The sequence below is a fragment of the Furipterus horrens genome, unplaced genomic scaffold (genome assembly GCF_987537825.1).
Source record: "Furipterus horrens unplaced genomic scaffold, mFurHor1.1.pri manual_scaffold_4, whole genome shotgun sequence".
Classification (NCBI taxonomy): domain Eukaryota; kingdom Metazoa; phylum Chordata; class Mammalia; order Chiroptera; family Furipteridae; genus Furipterus; species Furipterus horrens.
The window spans coordinates 61,942,879-61,967,935 of NW_028327174.1; the positions used below are offsets into that span (position 1 = coordinate 61,942,879).

Consider the following 25,057-nt stretch of genomic DNA (forward strand, 5'->3'; position numbering starts at 1 on the left):
CTACCCAAAGATGCCCCCGGCTCCCTGCACCTGCCTTCTGCAGAGACAAGACCGATTGCCTAGGGCAGGATGCTTGGGACAGGAGTTTTGAAATGAAAACCTACCTCTTCTTTTTCAATTATAAAATCAAAACATAGATAAGTAGCATTTTTATGTCAAGTTTTTGCTTTTCAAGCCAGCACTGAATTAAAGACCCAGAGTGATTAACTGTGACTTTCCCCATTGAGCTTAAGTCTGTCTTTTGAAAATTAGACCATTCTTATTCTGATTCTCACTTCTCCTTCCTGCATCCATTTTTAAGATGATCTGTAACATGATCGTGGCTGTTATTGTGAACTTTTTTTAAAGATTGTATGTTTGAGAAGTGGCAGAAGGGGAAGACATATGTTAGCTGTGGAAATTATGCTTTTGTGTTTTCTCCTTTCTAGGCTATCTTATTTCCAAAAGAGGCTAAAATATCATGTCATGTGGTTTCTCAGTTTCTTTGTGTCTGTCACCATCTCACAAAGGTAGTTTGGTATCTTCTTTCTCCTTCCATTTGTCATCTGTGCAACTGGATTTTACATTTCAAGATCGACATTTTATACACTGAAAGATAACATCTCCAGGTTCTCCCTAGAACAGGGCCTTGCTCATGTGTTAGACACACAGCAATAAAGAGCTGGCTCATTCTGAGTCACTTGTGGAAAAATATCTTACAACTGTCCATGGAATTGAATTTAGACATTAATAGTAGGCAACTGGAAATCTCCCCAAAGTTTGTAGTGTCCCAGCTTTAAACGGAATGAGAGAATTGAGGATTCTCTTCCCCTTCACTATCTCTAGAGTTGCTAGTCTTCCCAAAAGCAAATTACAGAGTCTGGGGTTGTTTGCTTTCTCTCAGTGGTTACAAAGAATAGGTGCTTTGTTTTCCTTTAGGCTTTCCTCAAGATTTATAGGAGAAAACTGAAATTGGAGATGTTTTTGAGTAGTGGGAGGACAATTTTAAAGATCTCCATAAAGCTTTATGGAATTGCTACTGTCCTTTCCAGGTTTACTTGAGACGCACTTAGAACCCCACCATAGAGTTTACAAATGAAACTCACTTAGTTTATTACAGTTTCCATTGTAGTAGAGATTATCTTAAACTCCCTTGTGGCTTTGAAAAATGCCACTTAATTAAGCAAGTAGAATTTACATTCCCCTTTCAGTTCTATCTGGTTGAAGGGTTATAATTCTTTTTACTTTCTTCGGCGTTTGCTGAGTCAACTTAAAGTAGGATGGAATATCATTTTATTCTAGTAAAAAAAAACAAAGAAGATGTTTTACATCCCTATTTTTCAGAACATGGAGTATCTTACTAAACATCAATTTTCTTTTTTCTCCCTTACTCTTTTATAACTCCTTCCTTGCTTTCTTTCAGTCTTTCACAATACAGTGATGAAAACATGATGGACCCTTATAACTTGGCCATTTGCTTTGGCCCGACATTGATGCCCGTCCCAGAAATCCAGGATCAAGTGTCTTGCCAGGCTCATGTGAATGAAATTGTCAAAACCATCATCATCCACCATGAGACCATTTTTCCAGATGCTAAAGAGCTGGACGGCCCTGTTTATGAGAAATGTATGGCTGGAGATGACTACTGGTAAGTTCAAAAATTTTAATCCTTCTGCCCCTGGAAATATTATGAAAGTGTAGAAGCCAACTTTTTCCCTTCCTTCCTTCCCTCCCAAACCCCTGTGTTGAGGGCTGACTTTCAGTAGATCACAGTGGAATGGTTTATCAGCAGGTGAGTCGTGTGACAGTGGAGGGGATGCCTGGTTTCCAGGAATGAGGAGCTCTCCACGTGTCGTCGGACCCACGTCCAACAGCCAGGTGCCACAGAGGGCGCTAAATATCAACTTTTTAATTAAAAGAATTGAACGGAAACTGCCGTTGCTTCCTACTAACAAAAGGGAGCAGCAGTAGGAGCACTTGAGATAAATTGGATTCTAAGACCCATGACAACACTGGCTTCTTATTATAGAAACTTATTCATCCCTCCCTTTTCTCCAAGGATGACATCTTTTCAGATACATCCACCTTATCATGGCTTTTGTAGAGAATTAAAGGTTTCAGTATTATATAGAGCTATTTGAATTTTTACTAGTACATCAAGAAAAGATAACTGTTGAATTGACATTTTATTTTCATTCTGAAATAGTTTTAATTTTTTATAAAGTAGTTTTAAAATTCGAATTTTTAAAGAAGCCCAATCAACCAAATGTATTTTTATTCTTACTAATATTATTCTAAACAATTGCAGTAATGGTTATTTTGAGCAAGTTTATTACATTAATATATTGTTGCGATAACAATGACTTATTTTATTTATTTATTTATTTTTATTGAATGTATTGGAGTAACATTGGTTAATACAATTATATAGGTTTCAGGTGTACATTTCTATAATCCATCGTCTGTATATTGTATTATGTGTTCACCACCCCAAGTCTAATCTCCTTCCATCACTATTTATCCCTCCTTTACCCTCTTCTACCTCCCTGCACCCCCCTTTCCCTCTGGTAATCACTTTTTTAAAATACAGCAGGACAGACACCTTTCATTAAAGTGGTAAAAATGGAGGGGCTATAGGCAATTGAATAATACCATTGATAGAAAACCCTAAAAGGTGTGTGTTCACTATTTGATATATAGGTTCCAACCTCTAGGAAATCATATACAATAAAAGTAGCTTTGGTTCCTTGAGCCCCTGCTGCATACCAGCTACTCCATGCGTGTGACCTTTGTAACCCCTCACAATCACCTACCAAGTCAGTTAAAGAGAGACCGGGGAGCCTGTTCAATGGCTGGTGGTAACTGGAGGCAGCCTGGGTCTGTCTGATTCCAAAACCCACATGAATCCTCCCACTCAGCTGCTTTCTCCCAGCCTATCTCAGAAACTGCCCCAGGCAGCTCAGATGCAGGAGCAGTTAGAAATAGAAGTGTCTGAGCCTTCATCCTCCACCCTCCTGGGAACTCTTTGTTTCCCTTTGCCTTACCAGGGATTAAGTAGAAGCAGAATAAGTAGCTGAAAGATCTTAAGTAACTTAAAGGTACACTTATTTTTCACTTAAACCACAATATGATCTTAAACCAGAGTGGTCATATGCCTTAAGAAAACTGAGAGCTGACTCTTTCCAGCTTTCTAAATTAACAATGAATTATGACAGTTGCCAATTTTATAGTATATCCAACAATTTCACACATGAAATTCAGTACAAAAATATTTACTTGCACACTTAACTGTGTGCAAGGTATTGACTGGCTTGGCTCTGAGAAGGTAAATGAAGAAGTATGTGAATGTCCGATCAGTATTATTTGATGTGTTGAACTCTCAGACGTTTTGTGGTTGCTACTTTTTTACAGAGTAAAAGCCCCACAGTAAAGAATCTTGCAGCCGTAACGGGTGCTTGATTATGTCTTTCCCCATACACAGCGTTCTCCATGGGTATTGCTCATTCCAAACAGAAAGTCAATAATACAGTAGTTACTCTTGTCACCCAACATCAACAGTATAAATAGGCTTTTACAGTCACCTCAGGTTTGTATTTGTGCCCAGTGCATGTTTGTTTACCAGTATGCATTTGAGGAGAGGCGGTAGTAGTTGTAAAGGGTAAGTTTTTTCAAAGGATAAAATCATAATTCTCACACAGATATACAGTGAACATCTGTCAAGAAAAGATGGAAAACGCAATCAATTCAAAGCAGAAATCCAAGCGCTATTAATTTATATGCAGTAAGGAATATTGAAATGAATTTGCAAAAAAATTGGTACATCCATAGGGTGATAATTACATTCCACTAGAAGTCAACAAATTTTCACTTCTGTGAGAAAGAATTATTTGTAACACTACAAGTTCTCTGCACGTTAACTTTGTCTTTACAGAGTTGTACAATAAATAACCTTCGTGTCAGAGACGAAGGGACACAAGCTCCTGTAGGACCAGATAGTTCTTGGAGGTTCCCGCATTCCATGAAAAGGCTGTTCAGTAACCCTTTTGCCATTCCAAGTCTTCTCTTTTGCCTTGCAGCAGCAATTGTTCATTTTTGAAATTCTTTCCACTCTGGCTTCACAAGAATTTCTATTTCGGCTCCACAGCGACAGCCCCTACAGTGAACACGGCACACTGGAGGAAGTGGAGCAGGACGCTGGTACGGAGCCCCACACCAGTGAAGACGGTATGCCCTGTGTTTGTGCTATTATAAAACTAGTCTTTTTTAAAGAATTGCTTAAATTAAGAATTCGGTAGAAACAAAAGGTGTGTATAAAGTATGAAGAATGACATTACAGTGAACACCCATGGAACCACCACCAAGTTTAAGAAAAAGGACATCGCTGCCTTTCTGCTCCCCTTATCCCATTGCCTTCCTTACCCCCACGGGTAAACCACTGTATGTCTGTGTGTTTAAATGGTTTCTTCTTTCGTTTTCTATTTTATTGACCTTTCTATAAATGGAAATGATACTGTATATACTTTCTATGATTTATTTCCACTCAGTGTTATGTTCCAGAGATTCATCCACATCGTAGTGTATAGTTTTAATCACATAATTTACTCCGTCGTCGGCACCCATCCGTCTCGAGAGACGATGGTGTAGCTTCTTAAGAGTCTATCTGCACCGCCGAGAATGGCTGTGCAGTCCGACTCGGGAGTGACACGGTATCTGTCTCCTCCCGTGTTGAATCGACATCTTGCGATGACGCTGGAGTGTCCTCTCCAGTGAAGCTGAAGCTACAGAGCCTGGGCAGGGTGATATGGAGGGTCTGCTGTTGCCCATGCAGCAGACCCCCCCCTCTCTTCGCAGCTGAAGGGTCCAAGGGAAAGACGGAGTCAATACAGCTTGGCTTCAGGTGCGCCGCAGGAGTTGCCGGTGTTGACTACAATGTCAAACCGCCTTAGGGACTCCGGCTCCGGATTTTCTGTTGGGGTTTACTCCCTTAGCCTTTCCCCTGAAGAGGTATGCCGCAAGGCAGCGGAGGTTTTTTGGAGTCAGAGTTTTCCTTCTCTGATGTACCCTGACGGGAAGATCGAACCAGCGACACTTAGCTCGCAGGCCGACGCTCAATCCACTGAGCCAAACCAGCTAGGGGAAGACATAATTTACTACTGTACAATATTTCATTGTACTTATCTATTTCATTATTGATGAATGTATAGGGTGTTACCTGTTTTTGCCATTAAGAACAGTGCTGCTGTGAATATTTTGAACATGTATCCATCCCACTGCAAATGTACAGCAGTTTCTCTGGGATATACCCACCTAGAAGTAAGCATGCCTTCAAACTGTACTAGATATTGCCAAACTATTTTTGAGCGTGGTTGTAATGATGCATAGTTCCACCAGCAGTGTATCAGCCTTTCAGTTGTACATATTCATCAACACTTGATGTAATATGCATTAATGTGGTTACTGATGAAGATGTCTCAAAATATAGTGTATGAGTAGAAAGTGTGGGGTATAGTAAGGACAACGGATCAGGAGACGATTGCCAGTGAAGATACTTTGTTCCCAAGAGGAAGGACCACAGCACAGCTTGGGTGGCCACAGGATAAAAAACCAGGGTCTGTCCTGAGGGAGGGAGAGGGAGCAGCTGAGCAGGAGTCTTTGTTGTGCTTTCCACAGGAACAGGAGAAGCAAGATAAGCAGGTTTTAAGGGCTCTGGGGCAGAGGCACCCTCTCTCCTTGTCTGGTACCTGGCCCTGAGGTGATTAGGACAGGTGGGTGCTGACCAAGCATGTGAAAGCCCCAGAGACGAGGTGGTTGGGTTTGGGCTCTGGATTGGTTGCACTGTATTTGAAAAGCACACTGCAGGTGAGTTGTTTAGTTCTGTTGGAATTGGCTGACCCTGGGAAGGACAGGGTCAACAAGGCCCCAGATATCAGAATACAGAAAAATAAAAAAACATGGTTAATACAGATCTACTCATTTTTATATGTTTAGATTTCTTCTTTTGTGAAATCCCTTTCAAGTCTTTGGCCATGAAGACCCACTGTTAGTTTCTCTGCTGGTTGGTTTGTTTGTTTTTGCTTTTGGCTTTGGTTTTTTTTCTTATTTGCAAGAGTTTATTGTGGCTCTGGATCAGGTCTTTCACTGGATTTATATTTTACAAATATCTTCTGCTCTGTAGCTTTTCTTTCATGTGCTTATTATGTCTTTTGCTGAAGAAAGGATCTTAATTTTAAAGGAGTTAGAGGTTCTTTCACTTTGTGTCTAACTTTAAGGAAGCCTTCTGAGCCTGAGGTAATAAAGGGAATTCTCCCATACTCTCTTTTAAATCATTTCAGGTTTTGTTTTCCACATATAGGTCTTTATTCTACCAGGAGCTTATTGGGAGGTGTGGTGTAAGGAGTGGCGTCAGTTCCTCTTTCTCCGTTCAGATGCAGAATTGTCCCAGCTGTCCCAGCATTGATTGTCCTTTTCCATGGCTCCTCACCTCTGTCACAACCCAGGTGCCTTCTCTGCGCTAGTCTATTTCCGGGCTCTGTTCTTTGCCGCTGTTCTACTTATTTATTCCTATACCACTGTCTTCATTTTGATATCTTTTAATAGACCTTAATATCTGGCAAATCATGACACCTGACTCTGTCCCTCTAAACAATTCTTGGCCTTTTTGCAATTTTATATAATTTTTAGACTCAATTTTTCAAGTTCATAAAACAAGCAAAAAGCCCTAAAAACCCATTAGGGTTTTGACTATAGTTACACTGATAATATATATATTAATATGGAGAAAATTGATATTTTATAATATTCAGTCTTCCAGTCCACATATTTCTAGTTACTTCATGTCTCCCAATAAACTTATATACTTTTCTCTGTAGAGATCATTTTATCTTTTTCTGATGTCTTAAGCTTGATGTTTAACATTACTTTTCAAACCCTTTTTTAATATGAACATATAAAGCTGTCATTTTTCTCATGGTACCTCTTTAGCTCTATGCATGAGCCTTTGATTCTTTCTTCAGCTATGACTAATCTGCTTTAAACTCATTCACTGGGTTGGGGTTTTATTTTTGTTTTGTTTTGTTTTTTTCCTACTTGTTTTGTTGGGTTCACTTTTATATTACTGCTTGGTCACATTTTATATTATCTTTTGCTCTGTACTCATAATATTAATCCTTTCCATTGTTTCAGATCATGGGTCTGATCATTCTGATATCTGCAGTCTTCCTGGGTCTTGCTCATTGAATCTGATATTCTAGTGTATTTGTAAATTTTTTACATATTTTTGGAACTCTATAGAATTCCTTTTAGGCTCAACTGAAGGTTAATTCCTCCAGAGAGGGTTTACATTTATTTCTACCTGGGGTACAGCCAGCTTGGGACCACATTGAATTTTTAGCCCAAGGTTTTCCAGACCACCCAGATAGTATGAACTGAATCTGCAAACCCTCCTATGGCCTGGAATGTAGCTGTAATTCTCAGGCGTGATTTGGTCCAAGGTTTGAGATAGATGATTTTCTTAAACCCGGGAGTAGGAACAGAGGTTGGGTGTTTACAGTCTGTGGGGAAGTGTAGAGGGCTGGAAGTTCACTGTGACACTGATATGATGGGGGTGATGGGGAGCTTAGATTCTTCACACTAAGCCAGCCCCTAGGCCTAATCTTTTGTATAAAATGAAAGCTTAAGTTAACCAGGCAGGGAAAATGCCATGGAAGCAAACTCTGACTCACATTTTCTAGTGTTCTTTTTACTTTGCTGGATTCCCACTTTCATTGAGTGTTGGTTCTTTAGTATTCCTGAGTGTTATGATAGCTTACTAATGCCATTACAAAGATTATTTTTTAAATTCAATGTTTCTAATTGGTTTCAGCAAGAAGGTAATCAGTGTATCCACCCCATGCTACAAAAGGAAAGTTTCTTTGTATTTTTAAAAGTAGGATGAGTTGTCCTGACCAGTGTGGCTCAGTTGGTTGGGCAGCATTTGCAAAACGAAAGATCACTGGTTCGATTCCTAGTCAGGGCACATGCCTGGGTGTCAGTTTCAGTCCCCCTGTCAGGGCACATAAGAGAGACAGACGATTGATGTTTCTTTCTCATATCCATGTTTCTCTCCCTCTCTTTCTTCCTCCCTTCCTCTCTCTGATAGAAAAATAAATAAAATCTAGTTTTTAAAAAAAGGATGAGTTGATATTTTCTGACCTTAGGGTAGAAGATACAGGTTAGAAGTGAGAGCTGTGATGTTGCTTCTGAAAGTCTGTGAGTCCTACCTCTGCCACCATTGATTCTTTTGTCTTCAGTTTCTTTGTTTATGTCTGATTCATTCCTTTTTCACTGACGACTTCTCTAAGTGTTTCCTTGCTTTCCCCAGGGGCAGGAGAAACCAAGACAAAGCCGCCTGGCTTTCTTCCCGAACATCAGTCTCACCACCCTGCCATCTGTCATTTGCTCTTACCTCTTGACTATAAAAGAAAAGCTTTGCTGAGGGCCATGTTTTAGATAACATTTTGGTCATGTTCACCTGATTTTGCTAAAGAAAAGCATTGCTTACAAAAGACAGACACCCTTGCCCACAGCCAGCCCCTGAAGTCCTGTAACTAAATTAATTAGAGTATTGATTATTTTTTTGATTGCTCATATATTTATTTTGTTTTTTCCTCATGGTTTCACCAGAGAGAATAGCTTTTATTTCCAAAAGAGAGGCTGTCACAGAACAAAGCCATGGTCTGCAAGGGCAATGGGTAACAGGTATAGAAGGGAAAGTGTCAGGGACAAGAAGGTCCCAAGGAGAAAGTGTAATATACTACCATTTTGTGTAAAATTAGAAGACATATAAATATAAGACTTGATAGCACCAAGCAGCCAGAAAATCAGCTCTACTGAATTTTATTTCCTTCTGCACAAAATTATAATAACCATGCTGAAAAATGAAGCTATCATATACACTGTTATTATAGTTACTGGTAGCAGCAGCATTTCTACAGAGTCTTGGCCCAACCTTAAAGGACCATGTTACTCTCTCTGTGAAAGGCGTATGGTGCGTGGCCATGCCCTGAGAGTGATTTGCGCTGCCGTGACTAGACTAAGATGTGTATAAATAGCTTATGATTGACACTTGACAGTGAAATGACTCTCATGGGAACAGAAAGAGTTAAAATAAAATAATAAAATTGCTCAGAATGTAGGAGGGTTACCAATAAAATGTACTTCTGATTCATCTGGTCATTCTTTCATAACCTCTCCATGTTTGAACTAAATAAGCAAAGACTGATAATCCTGTTGCTAGTTGTCTCAAAAAAATAAAAAGAAGAGAAAATGAGCACAGAGGTATGATTATGGGATTATGATAAAATATTTATATATATATATTAAATAGCCTTAAATAGCCCTTGGCCAGCATTGACAATATATGAATGAATGACATTAAAGACCATTAATGGTTCTTTCTTCATTTTTCATTGACAGGTACATGGATTGTACACTATGTTATGAGCTGGTATCTTTTTTTTTTTTTCAAAAAAATAAATTTTTAATACATGGGGGTGTTCACATAGGAATTTACAAGTTAATGTCATAAAGTTCTTTTTTTTTTTTATTCATATTGGAGAGGGAAGAAGGGGCGGAAGAGAGAGAGAAACATCAATTTGTTATTCCTCTTATTTATGTATTCATTGGCTGATTCTTGTATGTGTCCTGACCAGGGATTGAACCCTGCTCTAACCTATTGAGCTAACTGGGGCTTATGAAGTTTGTTTTAATAAATTGACATGTCTTCATTCTCCCATGGGTATGTTTATTTGTGTCCCCCAGAGAGAACTGCAGTAAAAAATGTGGTATCGGCCTGGTTGCTGTGGCTCAGTGGATTGAGCATCGCTCTGCAAACCAAGTGTCACTGGTTCAATTCCCAGTCAGGGCACATGACTAGGTTGCACCCCAGGTCCGCAGATGGGGGCGCGTGAGAGGCAACCACACATTGATGTTTCTCTCCCTCTCTTTCTCCTTTCCCCTCTCTCTAAAAACAGATAAATAAAATTAAATTAAAATTAAATAAAATAAAAGTAACCCTGTTAAAAATTAAATAAAATAAATTGGAAAAAAATGTGGTATCTGTCATCTCAGATGAACCAGGATTTATTCTGCAACTGCAAGTTCAGAACAAACTAAAAAGTCAGTATCTTTGAATACAAAGTTATATTCCTCCTCTATGAAGCAGACTAGTAGATATTCAATAAAACTGCTATTTATATTGTTTTAATAAAGAAAATATAATTTTAAGAGGGAATACCAGAGTATTAACATATGTTCTAAAGTTATAGTCAATTGTTAAAGGACTAAACTGTTGTTTTAAAATTACTTTTATATACTTTGCTGAGAATTATACTGCATGCAATATGAAATATTATTCACCTTAAAAATTATCTATTAGCAAAAAGATGGGGTATATATTGTCTTTACTTTAGTTATATGGCTGAAATTCACCCAGGCCCTTTAGATAAGGCAAATCCTAAGCTTTTTTAATGTATTTGTTGAATTTTATGCCTTTACACTACATGTCCTGGAGAATGTTTGACTGTATTAAGTGAGAAAGAAGCTTAACTGGCTAGTCGAGGACTTCTTGGGCAAGTTATTCCATATAAGTACAACAGATATTGAAGATACTGCGATGAACTTTGGGAAAAATTAACTGTCTTAAATGAGAAGGTTTGTTACCAAGGAAAACAGAAGACAATTTCCTGAGAAAGTATTTGACAGATATTTAGGTTTTAATCTGTTATATGCACATATATATTCTAGAGTATTTGGAAACTAATACATACTCAGTTTTTAGCAAATGAGGTATCGCTCATGGCATAGATATATTTCTCTAAGTATCGGCCCTTTTTAATTCTGTGTATTATTGATTAGAAGTTTATTCACCTACTACAGTTGATAGCAGAGAAGAGGATGGGGCAATGGTGGGAGAGACAGAGAAAGATCATACTGCTCCACACAGAAAGGCTTTCCACAATATGCTGAATCACAAAAAGCACCTCCTATAGTTGTTTGACTTAATTTGTCCACTTTTTTGACTTTGATATTTGTGTCAGAATTAGACCTGAGCCGAAATTCCAATTCTAGGCCCAGAATTCAATGTCTTTTTCAAACTTTTTATTTTGAGATTATTATAGATTCATATGTTGATGAAATAATTAATACAGAGATCTCATATATCCTTCACCCAGTCTCCTGCAAAGGTAATAATATTTTACATAACTATAGTGTAATATCACAATCAGGAGATAGATGTTGATACAGTCCATTCACCATATATTCACATTTTACCAGTTTTATATGCACTCATTTGTGTATCCGTTTATTTAGTTCGATAAGGTTTTAGCACATATATAGATTTGCATGACCATGATAGCAGTCAAGATAAAGAACAGGTCCGTCACAAGGATGCCTTGTGCTGTCCTTTTACAGCCATTGCCTTTCCTTCTGTTGCCTCCCCCACACCAACCTTTGGCAACCATTAATCAAGTCTCTATCTCAATATTATGTTCCTTGAAACATGCTATATAAATGGAATCATACAGTATATAATCTTTTGAGGTTAGCTTTTTTCACTCACTATAATCCCCTTGAATATCTTTTGATCTCTAGAAAATACAATTTTTTAATCTGGTCTTTAATTATAGTACTGGACAGTCTTTAAGTTATGCTTATGTCATAGATACTATCCAGAATTTGTTCCTGATACTAGAGAAAACAAAGTTGTCTTTACTGTTAGTGGTAGTTTGAAGATATGATAGTGCAGAAAAAGTAGATGAGGAAATTAAATGTATTCAAATAGTATTTAATGTGGCAAGGTTTGTAAATTTGATTTTTTTTAAATAAGCAAATAAAACATAAACTTCCTTGTGTTCTGGGATAGTGATTTTTCCACATTATAAATGGAGTTAACATGTCACAAGGGAACTCCATCGATGTCAAAATAACATTGGAGCTATTGTAGAGGATATTACAACCCAAGGAGAGATCTTATATACCATATTGCAAACTTTAAAATATGTTTTATTAGATTATCATTGTACTTCTTGTAAGAGGCTGGGGAAATTAAGATCTAATGTTCAATTTTTCTTTGCCTGAAAAACTGTTGACAGCCAAAGAATGTTTTTCTATATCTTTTTAACATCCTTATTTTCTCTTTCTTGGTGATTTGTTTATTCCCTTGTTCTCTCTGGATATTAAAATAGCCTTGTTTATTTCTAAGGCCTCACCTAGACCATTTCGATAGTGTATCATGCCTTCCTAACAATCCTGCCCCTCACCACTTTCTGGTGTGTTCTTTGTAGAATGTGAGCCGATAGAAGCCATAGCCAAGTTTGACTATGTTGGGCGATCTGCCAGAGAACTGTCCTTCAAGAAGGGAGCGTCCCTGCTGCTGTATCACCGCGCCTCCGAGGACTGGTGGGAAGGAAGGCACAACGGGGTTGACGGCCTTGTGCCTCACCAGTACATAGTGGTGCAGGATATGTGAGTAGTCCCCACGCTGACCGCCAGAGTGCTCTCCAGAGGAGACTCCACCTTTTGTTCTTGCACTGCCCTTGGTCTTGTGAGAAAAGAGCAGGAGGAAAGACAGAGTTAACACTTCTGAGCTGGGCACAGTTCTTCACCTAGGTCATGGGTCTCTGAAAGCAGAACTTTAGGTTTTCATTTCCCAAACTCTACCAGGAGCTTGAGAGCAAGGACTAGTGAGAGATGCCTTTTGAAGCTCCCAGATTCTTAGAACCTGTGCAGAGAATAATGTTAAGAGCTGAAGTGATGCTGCTAATTCCAGAAATAGCGGGGCTTTCTTTTGGTGTCTGTCTACCGTTTCAATTCCACATTCCCAAAAGAGAAGATACTGACCTAACGTTTTAAAAGTATCATCTCCAGGCTGCTGCTGCTGCTTCTTTTTTTTTTTTTTTTTTTTTGCTGATGAGGAAGCTCTAATTTCAAAATTATTTAAAGAGATTGGAAGATGATCGTAATATATAACTGAAAGAAGCAATTTACAAAGTGATATGTACAGTATAATACCTACTTAGTGAATATGGTATTTCACATGCAGAACCAATTTAAGAGTAGCTTTTCAAGGAAGAGAGAAATATATCACATAAAACGTGTAAGGTAAACGTATGATTCAACCTCATTTTAGAAATGTTCAAACTTGTAACTCAGAATCCAAGAAATATTGTGTGTATATACAGATCAGTCATATGTATCTAAAGTATATAAACATAAGCATCTATGATGTAAATACTATACATATAGAGGGTGGGGCAAAAGCAGGTTTACAGTTTTTCCTATGGAAAATAATACAATAATTAATAAATAATAATTTAAGAATAAACTCCATGTTTCATGTACTCATAACTGTAAACCTACATTTGCCCTACCTTGTATATGCACATACTTATAGATATGTATCCCAGGCATTTTTTAAAGTGTAGAAGGATTTTTTTTTATAATTCTAAGAGTAATTGTCTCTGGAGGTTATATTATGAGTGATTGTTATTCCACTCCTTTTTGTCTATCTGAATTTTCCACTTTTTCTGCATGAAATTGTATTCTTTTTATAACAAAAAGAAAAAAGTTATTACATACATAAACGCTATCACTTTTTTTGTTGTTGTTCTGGTTTATCTAACAAAAGACCCTCACTCTTGATTCTCATTATTTCAGGGATGATACATTTTCAGACACTCTGAGCCAAAAAGCTGACAGCGAGGCCAGCAGTGGGCCAGTCACTGAAGAAAAGTCTTCATCCAAGGACATGAACTCCCCTACGGACCGTCATCCTGACGGCTATTTAGCCAGGTACGTGGAGTCTGAGAATCAGGACCCCGAACACCCACTTCTCCTGGGGGCTGTGAGGAGCCACAGTTCCCGCTTCTTTGCAGCATTACCCAGTGTGATAAGCTCTCCTTTTCTCTCTCTTTCTCTCTGTGTTATGTCTAGACAAAGAAAAAGAGGAGAACCACCCCCTCCAGTAAGGCGTCCTGGTAGAACCAGTGATGGCCATTGTCCCCTTCACCCCCCACATGCTCTATCCAACTCCTCCATTGACCTGGGGTCCCCAAACCTGGCCAGTCACCCCCGGGGCCTGCTGCAGAGCCGTGGCCTCAACAACGACAGTCCAGAGAGGAGGCGCCGGCCAGGCCACGGCAGCCTGACCAATATCAGCCGACACGACTCCCTCAAGAAGATGGACAGCCCTCCTATTAGAAGGTCCACGTCATCCGGGCAATACTCAGGCTTCAGTGACCACAAGCCACTGGACCCAGAGACAATCGCTCAGGTAGGATGCTTTTAAGGGACCAGTGCATGCCAGGTACATGGGGCGTGATGAAGTGGGTATGTAGGATTTACTTTTTTGTAGCCATGTATTTCATATTGAACCAATTAATGAAAACAGAAAGGAAATTAGCCCATTCTTTAATTTAAGACCTCACTATGGGTCTCTTGAAGAACCATTTGTTACTGGAAAGGCCCAAGTACATTAGGTTTATATTGATTTAAACAGAGTCACGGCAGAAATGTAGGGCCCAGGGCATTCAAATGTATCATTGCTACATAGATGGAAAAATTTTGCAGAGAAGAATAATAAGGAAGGACTAGCTCTACCAGATCCTAAATGCATGCTAAAGTTAGTAAAACAGACAAATTGATGGAACAGTATGGAGAGCCCAGAAACAGAAAAATTTTAATACAGGATGTGATGGATTAGTCAATAAATAATATGAGAAATCATGGTTAGCTGTTTGAAGAACAGCGTGTCTGGATACTCTGTCACTGTTGAATGTCTGTGTGTCTTCACTTCCCAACAGGGACTGCAGAGGGCTTTGTACTTTTTCCTAGTGATTAGACTTGACAAAGTAAAAGTACCTGTAAAACAATATTATTGGATAATTGATTTTCCCATAGTTCTACCATTTTTTCCCTCTAGTTTTTTTTGTAGCATAGCCATCAAAAATGTGTGGCCTTAACCAGGTGGCTGAGGTGGTTGGAGTATCGTCCCATACACCAAAAGTTTGCAGGTTCAAACCCCAGTCAGGACATACCTAGGTTATATGTTCGATACCCAGTCGGGGCGCGTACGGGAGACAACTGAATGCTATTTCTCTCTCACATCGATTTCTCTCTCTCTCTCTCTCTCTCTCTCTCTCTCTGCCCGCCTCCCCCTTCCTCTCCTTCATCTCTCTCTCAAATCAATAAATATATCCTCAGGTGAGGACTTTTTTTTAAGTGTATGTATAGCCAGTGACAAAGGAGGTAAATAAATTCAAGCTTTGCCATTTGAGTAATCTAAAGCATCTTGCAGCTGTCACTGAAGCGTAAAACTGAATAGATCAAAAAAGAAAGTGAATGAGAAATGAATAGAACAAACATGGGGAAGTAGTAAAGATGCATTATTTTTAATAAAAAACACCCAAGAAAACCTGCATTGACATGACATATTTCTAAGATATTTTCAATGTCCTAAGTAAAAAGAATATTCAATAACAAATTAGATTGTGTAAGAAGTTTGATATGTTTTTAAAAAATCAAAACAATTTTAAGTACATAACAGTTTTTCAACAAAAATCAAAAAGACTTTTGACCTTTTTGGTTTTCTCTATTTGAAGTGCTATCTCTGCAGGACCCTTTGAGACCTAATTAGAACCAGTGAATTTGACTATGATTTGAGAAAGTCATAACATTGCTACTTGTAATAAACAGGTGAAACGGGATTTGGGTTAGAGAGACAGGGAATTAGGAACTTAGGGATGGGAAGGTGTAATAAGGTCTATTTAACCCTTTTGCTTCTAGAACCAGGAAATCCTTTCTTTGTAAATCATGAAAAAAAAAAAAAAAAAACTCAAAAGATAAACAAGGCTCTCTACATTCTCTCCGGGGCAAAAACTTGTTATAAAAACAAATCCATATGCTTAGCATCAAATGGAAGTCACATATGAAAGTAATCACTTAAAAAGTGATGTCATCCTCACAAAATGGCTTCCAGCTGTGTCCTTTATTTATCTTTCCATCTCTCATCTCCAGACTTTCCCAGGGGGACAACTAAGCCTGCCATCATGGTATTCATACAAAAAAATATGCGTATTCTTTCATTAAACAAATCAGTGGAATCCCTAATGCAATTTTTTTAACTTCAGTATCCAATGTGATCATCATGTTTTGGTTTATTCATTTAGCATGCCTTTATTGAGCACTTACTCTACGCCAGGTCCTATGCTAGGCTTTATGGACGCAAAGTTAAATCAGTAGCCAGCCACTGCTTGAAGGTGCTTACAGTTCAGTGACGGGGTTAGATGTGGAAATCAGTTACCACTGTGCATTGCCATAAGGGTTATACTCCAGGTGAGTGAAAGGAGAGGTCTTTCACTCAGACCAGAGCAGTGGTCCTCCACTCACCCTGCCTCATACTCCACTTTTCGTGTGTGTGTGTGCTAAAAACACGTAATGTGAAGTTTACCATCTTAGACATTTTTAACTGTACACTTCAGTATATTCACATTGTTGTAAAACAGATTTCCAGGACTTTTTCATCTTGTAAAACAAAAACTGTATACTCCTTGAAGAACAACTCCCCTTTTGCCCCTCCCCCCTGTCCCTGGCCACCACCATTCTACTTTCTGCTTAGGCTATGAGTGTGAGTGCCTTGTATAAATGAACCATACAGTATTTGTCTTTTCTGACTGTCTTATTCCGCTTAACATAATACCCACGAGATTCATCCATGTTGTAGCTAATGGCAGGATTTTCTTCCTTTTTAAGGCCAAATAATATTCCATTGTCTGTATATATCACATTTTGCTTATCCATTTATCTATTGATGCAGCACACTCCACATTTTGAAACAAAATATTTTGTAATTCTCCTTTTACTATCTGAAATAAATTTATTAGATAAAATACCTCATTTAAAAATATATATTAATCTCTGAACATAATAATATAAAGGAAAATAAAAGGGAATAAATATTAAAACAAATGTATTTCAGTTAATGCTTAGCAACACTAGAAGACAAATGAAGTAATGAGATGCTTTCACCAACATGTAGAATTACTATAAATACAATTAAAAATGCACATTGAGCACTGACAAGCATGGCTCAGTCGGTTGGTTGCATGTTGTCCCACAAAGTGAAAGGTCACCAGTTCAATTCCTGGTCAGGGCACATGCCTAGTTTGCAGTCTCAGTCCCCAGGTAGAAAGCATTCCAGAGGCAACCAATCAATATTTCTCTCTCACATCAATGTTTCTCTCCCTGTCTGTCTCCCTCCTTTCCCCTCTCTCTAAAAATAAATAAATAAATAAATAAACTCTTTAAAGAAAAAAATAAATAAAAGAATAAAAATGCACATTGATGTAAAAGTATTAAGTTAGTCTTAACACAAATTCCATGAAAGGTATTTGCATTAGTGATGTGATTTTTCTTAATGGTGGACAGCCCTGGGTCAGTCCCAATCAAAATAGAGTATAATTTATTTGATCACTTTATTCCTAGAAAACTTAACACCATTTAAAAACAGATTATATTTATATATAAGAAAGAATTAGGTTCTAGGCTCAGGTTAGTAAAAACAGATTTTCACCCACATAAATCTCTGGAGGACATTCAAAAGTTGAACGACTTGTGGGACAACTTACTGCATGTAAACTCTCTAGGACACTTGCAAAATAGCTAATATGCCTGGCCCCTGCCCACCAAATGCTAATGATACCACCCGATTGTTATGGCATTTAAACACACACACACTATATTACAAAAATGCCCTCCATGAGCAGCACCATCTCCATTCTGGTCCACTGGTCATGATCATTAGGAGAATGCTCACACTGATTTTTGAAGAACTGCGAGGAGTTAGCCAAGTACATAGTAAGTGTTCAACAGATATTTGTTTAATGAATGAAAGAAACCTAATTTTTTATTGCAATTTGCTTTTGTTTCTTGAGAAACTGTTGTGATATCTGAGTTTAAGCTACATTTTACCACAAAATAAAGTACAATTCTATATAAAAAGTCAGCATGTAAGGTAGAAACCACCAGAAGGGTACATGGTGACTTAGAATGGCAATTGTTTGATAAATGGCTCCATGAGCCATTGTATCTCGGTCTCCTGAACATTTGGAGTCAAAATAATTACACGAGATGACATTATGTTTATACCCTTTCTACCTACAATGAAGTTAAAACATTCATAATTTTGCTGGCCTATTTGCTTGAAATGAAATATGTGGGTTTCTGTGCATTAATATTAATTATCAGTTTGTTCTCTCTTTCTAATGATTTCACAACAGGATATTGAAGAGACGATGAACACCGCTTTGAATGAACTTCGAGAACTGGAGAGGCAGAGTACGGCAAAGCATGCCCCAGATGTGGTTCTGGATACCTTAGAACAAGTAAAAAACTCTCCTACCCCAGCCACTTCCACAGAATCTCTCAGCCCTTTGCACAGCGTTGCCCTCAGGAGCTCAGAGCCTCAGATTCGACGAAGCACTAGCTCCTCCTGTGACACCATGAGCACTTTCAAACCTATGGTGGCACCCAGAATGGGCGTGCAGCTGAAGCCTCCAGCCCTAAGGCCAAAACCTGCTGTTCTTCCAAAAACAAACCCTACCATAGGACCTGCACCTCCTTCCCAGGGTCCAACAGACAAGTCTTGCACAATGTAAACACCACTGAGCAAGGTCATAGAAGGAGGTGATTAAAAAAAGAAAATGGATCAATGACAAAAGTCAATGATCCATACCTTTCCTTAGTTTTGTGCTTATAACTGGAGATCTTCTGACTTTTCTACGTTCTCAAATGTAACATCAAGAGACTACCTAAATTGACATGGGCATTTGTATTTTTTAATTTCTTTTTTTTTTAAATGACTGGACATATGTCATTTTAAAGACAATAGACACACTTAGACTTACTTGAAAATTCAATGCTGCACCATTTGTAATGAAGGCAACACCACTCCGCTCTTGGCATTGCATAGTGCTTCAAGTTCAGTGTAGCCTGGGTGAGGCAGAAATGTCTGGGTCCGAAGGCACGAGAATCTGGGTCCCACGCTTTGGAGTATAACCAGGGTTGGTCTCTGGCACTTGGGGCAATGGCTGAAAGGTGATAATGGCATTGTTTGGGAGCTGACAGTGAGCACCTCTGATTCCATGCAGGGGGCAAGGTTCAGCTCATGATAAAGACTTGCAGTCGTCACAGTGGGGTGGATATTCCCAGTGGGACCTTCAACCCACAGCCTGAATGATTGGGTGATTGCCTCTTTCATAAGAAGTCATTTCCCTGGGTCTGGGTTAAGGACTCAGCAGAAGAGGGTAGAACCTCTATGGTTACTGCTCGAACTGAACCTGGGAAAGGAGAGAGACAGTTCTGCAGAGCTATCACTGTGACTCCTTCCACGAGCGTAACCAGGCCCAAGAAGATTTCCAGCTCCATCCCATGCATTCACAAAGGACTAGAACAGTCTAATTCTAAAGACTTTCTTGTTACACTGCTCCGCAAAGTCCTCCTGAGATCTGTGGTTCAATAACCGCCTAGAAATTATTTCCAGCTCCCTACCCCGCAGTGTTCTCTGCAGAAATGGAGAAGGCAGGCAGCACACAGGTCCTGGGTTCACTTGGCCTTCTCTTCTCCTGACTAAACAATCTTGGCTCCTTTAAACATGCTGCAGAGACCTGATGATTCTACATTGAATCTCCACCTTGCCTCTCCTTTTGGCTCTTTCAGCCAACCTAGAACCGGCATGGTACTGGAGTGAGAGCTGTGCTGGCCATGGTGGGAGGGTTACCTCATGATTCCAGGACCATTTCTTCCCAGTTTTGTACCTTGGAACCATGACTCTTTTTTTTACTTTTCTTTTCATGTGTGGTCTTTATATAACTAACGTAGTCACCTGACTCCATTAGGCACCCTCTTTGCACTCCCTTTCTCTGACATCCTTGCACATAGACATTTTTTCTTTAGCCCATATTTATGCTATATGTTTTTTTCTATCTTAAAAAGGTTGCTTTGAATTCAGTTGTTTTTACTAAGGTACAAATCACCCCTCTCCCACCAGCAGCAGCTTATATCATCCGTAAACCTGTGAGCATTTATTCTGTCATTGAACATACCCATGAAGAGACCTTTTTGTTTTTAAAGATAAATGGATGGCCGGAACTGACCCCTCTGGACCACCCCTGATTTCCTTCTAAGTCTGGTTTCGAACTCCTAGCCAGTTGCATGCCCACCTAAGAATTACATAGTATGGACCTTATCGGCCCACTCGTGAATGCATCATGAAGGAAAGAATGAGGATCTGGAATAAAATCAAGATCATGACTTTGCTATCTACCTCAGTTTGCCAGGCTAATTATTCCAATGCAAACAGAGATTAAATTAATGAGATAGTTACCTTTCAAAGTCACACTGCTGGTTGCTTGCCTACAGCCTAATTTCACAAATGTATTGAATAGTGATTTTTTTTTCCCCAAGTATTTTCCAGGAATGGTAAGTTTTTACACCTCTTAATTTTCAGAACCAGCTTTTTGTCCATCTTGAGAAAGAGGCCCAGCTCAACATCTTGTCCAACCCTTCGCCATTTGTCTTGAGCTTCAGGGGTCCTTCAGCACCTTGGACACATGGAGGCAGCCAGGATGAAACTTTGAATAGCACTAACCCTTTTCAACAATCTTCCCAAATTCCCTAGGAAACTTAAACTTTCCTAAATAATCTCCCAGTTTTTTCTGGTTTCCACTTTGGTTTCTAATTCTCTGTCACTCTGTAGGGAAACAGAAGCAAAGAATAAAGGTGGAAGTAATAATAGAGGAGGGAAGGGAAACTTTACATTTTTAAAAATTAAAATAAAAGGGATTCTTAGAAAACATTTTCCATCTTTGATGCAAGTGTAAGATGTTAACGAAGGATATCAAAAGACTGGAGAGAAGGGTCTTTTCTGTGTGGAGGTGGTAAGGCACAAGGAGAGAGGCTCTAGAGAAGAAAGAAAATGAGTCCTGGGATGTTACTCCTGCAGTGTCAAGGATCTTGTCAGTCCTCATGTGCAGTTGGGAAGGGGGTCATTTTGATGATGGAGAAATGATGGTTCTCTGAAGATTACCTGATGTTACTTACACAAGAATATGAATTCACAGTTCATATCACTGGATGTTCATGTCCCCTGCATTGAGCTCACTGAAGGAGATTTACCAAGTTGGCCTTTTGGTTTGGGTTAGGGTGTGGATTAGTATAGAGAAAAAGATACTTAGTACACATTTTCTGATGAGTGCTCTAAATTATTCCAACATGTTGAATGGCCCTTTGTAAAGCTGTTGTTCAACAATTTTGCACATTTTCACACAATGTAATCTTAATCTGACTTAGGTGCCCCTTGAGCTATCCATAGAATCATTCACAGCAGCGCCCCACTTACTCTACTGCAATGGCATGAACAGTGATCCGTGGATATAGAGCACGAAGGGTCAGATTGTATCCGTACAGTTTTATGTCTTTGTACTTTTGCCATTTCCAAAAATGAGCTTATAATTTAGTTAAAAAATGAAGAGATTAGCCGTCTCCTTAGCATTTAGGAATGACACAGCCCCTGGGATCTACAAACTGAAGAAACTTTAATCTGATCATTACAGCGTCTAACATCCAAAATTAAGAGCCTATGGGTCTGTCAAGGGGTTTAGAAGACTCCATGTTTGGGATGATACTCATTCCTGAGCAGAGTAAAGAGAGACCACAAATGCAGGAAATGCACTTGGGACTGAGTTATCTGCCACAGAAGCCCTGAGCCACAGAGCAGCTTTGAAGTAAAGGCTCTGTCCCTGTGTAGAGGAAGCTTCCTACTCAATCATCCTCTGAACTGAGAACCCAACCCCAGTGGGAGGGGAGAGGCTTGCTGCAGAGTGAGTTTGGCACAGCTCCATTCAGATGGGTAAAACAAACTGGAAATTGAGCTTTCACTTACCCTAGTATACTTTCTTTTAAAAATAGACCACGTGGTATAATTGAGATGGTTATCTGTATCTTAAATTATGTAGGGAATTTTGTATGTTTAAATAATTGTTCTGGGTCCATAATACTTATCATAGAAACTGTTTAGTAAAAGAAAATATATAAACCATGCATTTGTGAATGCCCCCCTTAGAGCATTCATCCAAGTTCAGTGTGTCGTGTGATGGTTACTATAGACGTTTAAAGTATAGCTAAGTGGCTGTGTAACAGGAGAGACTGCTATTTACCTGAGGGCTCAAGCATAGCTCCTGCCCACCTAATTAAATCACTGTTGTCCTTTCCTGTCCCTTCCATCAGTTGCGGTACTGGTAGCTTCCTGCTTGTGACTGTTACCTAATCGTGTCAATGTACATCCGTAGTATGTACATGTGGAAGTGCCTTTCCATTTTAGTTTTAGCCTGGCTCTTTACTGTTGCCTCGCCCACGTTCACCCTCTTCTGCCCCCTCCTTCCCCACTTTCTCCCAGCTTCTCCATCCCCACCTTCCGGTGCCTCTGGTGCTTTGTATTGGCCCATCTTGCATCCTTGTCTGTCATCAGACTCTGGTTTTCCTTGCAGCCGTGACTGCGCCTTCCCTTCCCACCCTTCCCTCCCCGCTCACGTGCTGCTGCCGCTGCCCTCGTGTTCGCCTTTGCTCTCTGGTCTGCCTCGCATCGTTACATGCCCTCGGCTCCGAGGTGAAAATAAAGGGGGTTGCTTTTACAGTTCTGGGAGGAAAACAATGTTTTGTTACTCTGTTGTGACAATGCACTTTTATGTATAGTACTGTACATTTTGGCATGTACCATTCCAGGCTTCAGTATACAGTCAGGTCTGTTCTTCACAGTGTATCTTTATAATAAATAAGGTAGTTCTGGCTGCCTTTGTCTGCTTCGGGTCTGGTGTGTGATTCTCCGTGGTGTTTTCATTCCTCTTCTTTCTTTTTCTAATCACTGTTTACCGCCCCCAACCCAAGAACTTAAGTTGCATTAAATGATAATGTGAAACCACCTTTTTAAAAAATATATTATCTTAGTTTCATTTTTGTTTGTGAATTTGAATATGAGGCTTTGTGCACAGACCCTTGACCATGAAGCCAGGGTTTTTCAGAGTTAGAGTCAGGAGACTCCTGTGTAGTGAGGGAAGAGGGATTGGGAGAGTCCCAATGAGAAGCTGAGAGGGCAATCCTTCTGAACACTAGACAGCTGGAAATCTTCTCTTTGAAAACTATTTGGCATAGTAAACCTTACCAAGCTGATCTTTGGTTTCATTTGAATGAATTGAAATGCAATCCTTAGGTATAAGCTATATTTAGAATTCCCCCAGGGTGTTGGTATTCTTTTCTTCAAACTTAAAAAAATATATATTCTTAGAGGGATAGCAATACATTTTAAGTAGCTTCATAAAACTGTATCAGCAATGTGCTGGATTGAAGAGTGATAAGAGATGTGGAGTAAAAATAATAGCATGTAAATCAAGAGGAAGAAATTTCATTGGCATTAAAATACATACAGAAAAGTGCACAGATTATTAGTACAAGGGTTTTCACAAAGTAGCACAACACCCAGATCAAGAAATAGCACATTATCAGCATCCCAGAAGCTAGGCTTGTGCCTCTCCAAAGTTCATCACTATCCTGATGAATAACAGGTTTGGTTCACCTGTCATTAAAGCTGTCTCTAAAGGGACTCACAGTATATAGATTTGTGTGTAGCTTCTTTTGTTGAAATTAACAGCAGAGAGTTGTCCATGTTCTTACATATAGCAGTAAGGGTTTTTTTTTTCCATTTTTACTGCTGTATAGCTTGGTGTTATATTTATTTTAGTATTTCCTGATTAAACTTTGGGTATAGTATGCAGAAATCTTTAAACATGGACAAATAAATAAACCAAAAATAAAATAAAACCCATCTGTTAAAGGACATGTTTTCCCAAAACTTGATGGAATGACTTTGAACTAAGTCATTGACCAGAAGGCCCTCCTGAAAACAGGTAGGTGGATTTAGAGGCTTCCCCATGGGAACAAATGCCCAAACTAAATTATAGAATTGTTACAGGAAAGCCTCCACTGTCCTGCATCTCCCTCATTGCTACCCTCAAATCCAAGAGCCTCAGCCTTCCGTGTACACCTAGATTCCTCACTGCTGAGTTAAGAGTCTTATGTGGGTATGTCTGGTTGTCAGCTCCCTGTGTTCTTATGCCAACACCATGTAAGAATATTAGGAAGGAAGGGAAAAGAAGTCTTCTGGCTTCTACCTTGGGTACTTGGGACTCCTACAGTGGAAAATCCCACAAGTTTGATCTAAAGTGCCAACAAGTTTCTTAAGCCAGGAACTATGGGCCAGATATCCCTATTTGGATTTCTTCTAATTTTCTATTTATTGATTTGAGAGAGAGAGAAAAAAAAAAACATTGATGTGTTCTACTTATTTATGTGTTCATTGATTGTTTCTTGTATATGCCCTAAATGTGGGGTCGAACCTGCAACCTTGGCATATTGGGACAATACTCTGACCAACTGAACTACCTGGCCAGGGCCTATCCCCATTTGAATTTTGGAAAATATGGTCACTGTATATTTGGGAAATAATCACACTGAGGTTTACCCTTCTTCACTATGCATTTATCCCTTTCTACATAATAGATAGAAATTTTGCTTTCTACAATAACAAAAATAGTAAGGAAACAGCCATTTTATAAAGGTCAGTCCTCAGCAAGAGTTGCTGGAGAAGTGGGACTTGGCTGGATATCAATGTGTGTGTGTGTGTGTGTGTGTGTGTGAGAGAGAGAGAGAGAGGCCCTCCTGTTGTTACCTCATTCTCTTTAACATGTGTGTTTATGTCTTTTTTTGTGGCTTTTATTGTCAATTAGAGAGGTATTGGGAGGCAGGAGAGGTAAATGTCTGTCTTCAAATCATCACCTTTAAACAGACGCTCCTCTTTAGCCTTTTAACAAAAATCCTTCCTGGTTAAATCAGCCAGAGTTGGTTGGTTTCTGTTGCTTGCAACTGAAAGACCTAACTGATGCACATATTCAGGAAGAATGTTTTTCCTAATACAGGTAGCCTCCTCTTCTCA

General features: G+C 39.2%; 1 protein-coding gene across 1 annotated transcript in view; it reads left to right on the forward strand.

Annotated features, from left to right (window-relative positions):
• The window catches only part of SRGAP1 (SLIT-ROBO Rho GTPase activating protein 1), a 276,096-nt gene extending 256,328 nt beyond the window's left edge, over positions 1-19,768 (forward strand). Inside the window, exons 17-22 of the mRNA XM_090273550.1 lie at positions 1,403-1,627; positions 4,124-4,203; positions 12,303-12,483; positions 13,675-13,809; positions 13,951-14,290; positions 18,294-19,768. Coding sequence (XP_090129676.1) covers positions 1,403-1,627; positions 4,124-4,203; positions 12,303-12,483; positions 13,675-13,809; positions 13,951-14,290; positions 18,294-18,671 — 1,339 coding nt within the window. The 3' untranslated portion in view covers positions 18,672-19,768. The remainder of the gene's footprint in view (positions 1-1,402; positions 1,628-4,123; positions 4,204-12,302; positions 12,484-13,674; positions 13,810-13,950; positions 14,291-18,293) is intronic.
• Positions 19,769-25,057: the final 5,289 nt, after the last annotated feature.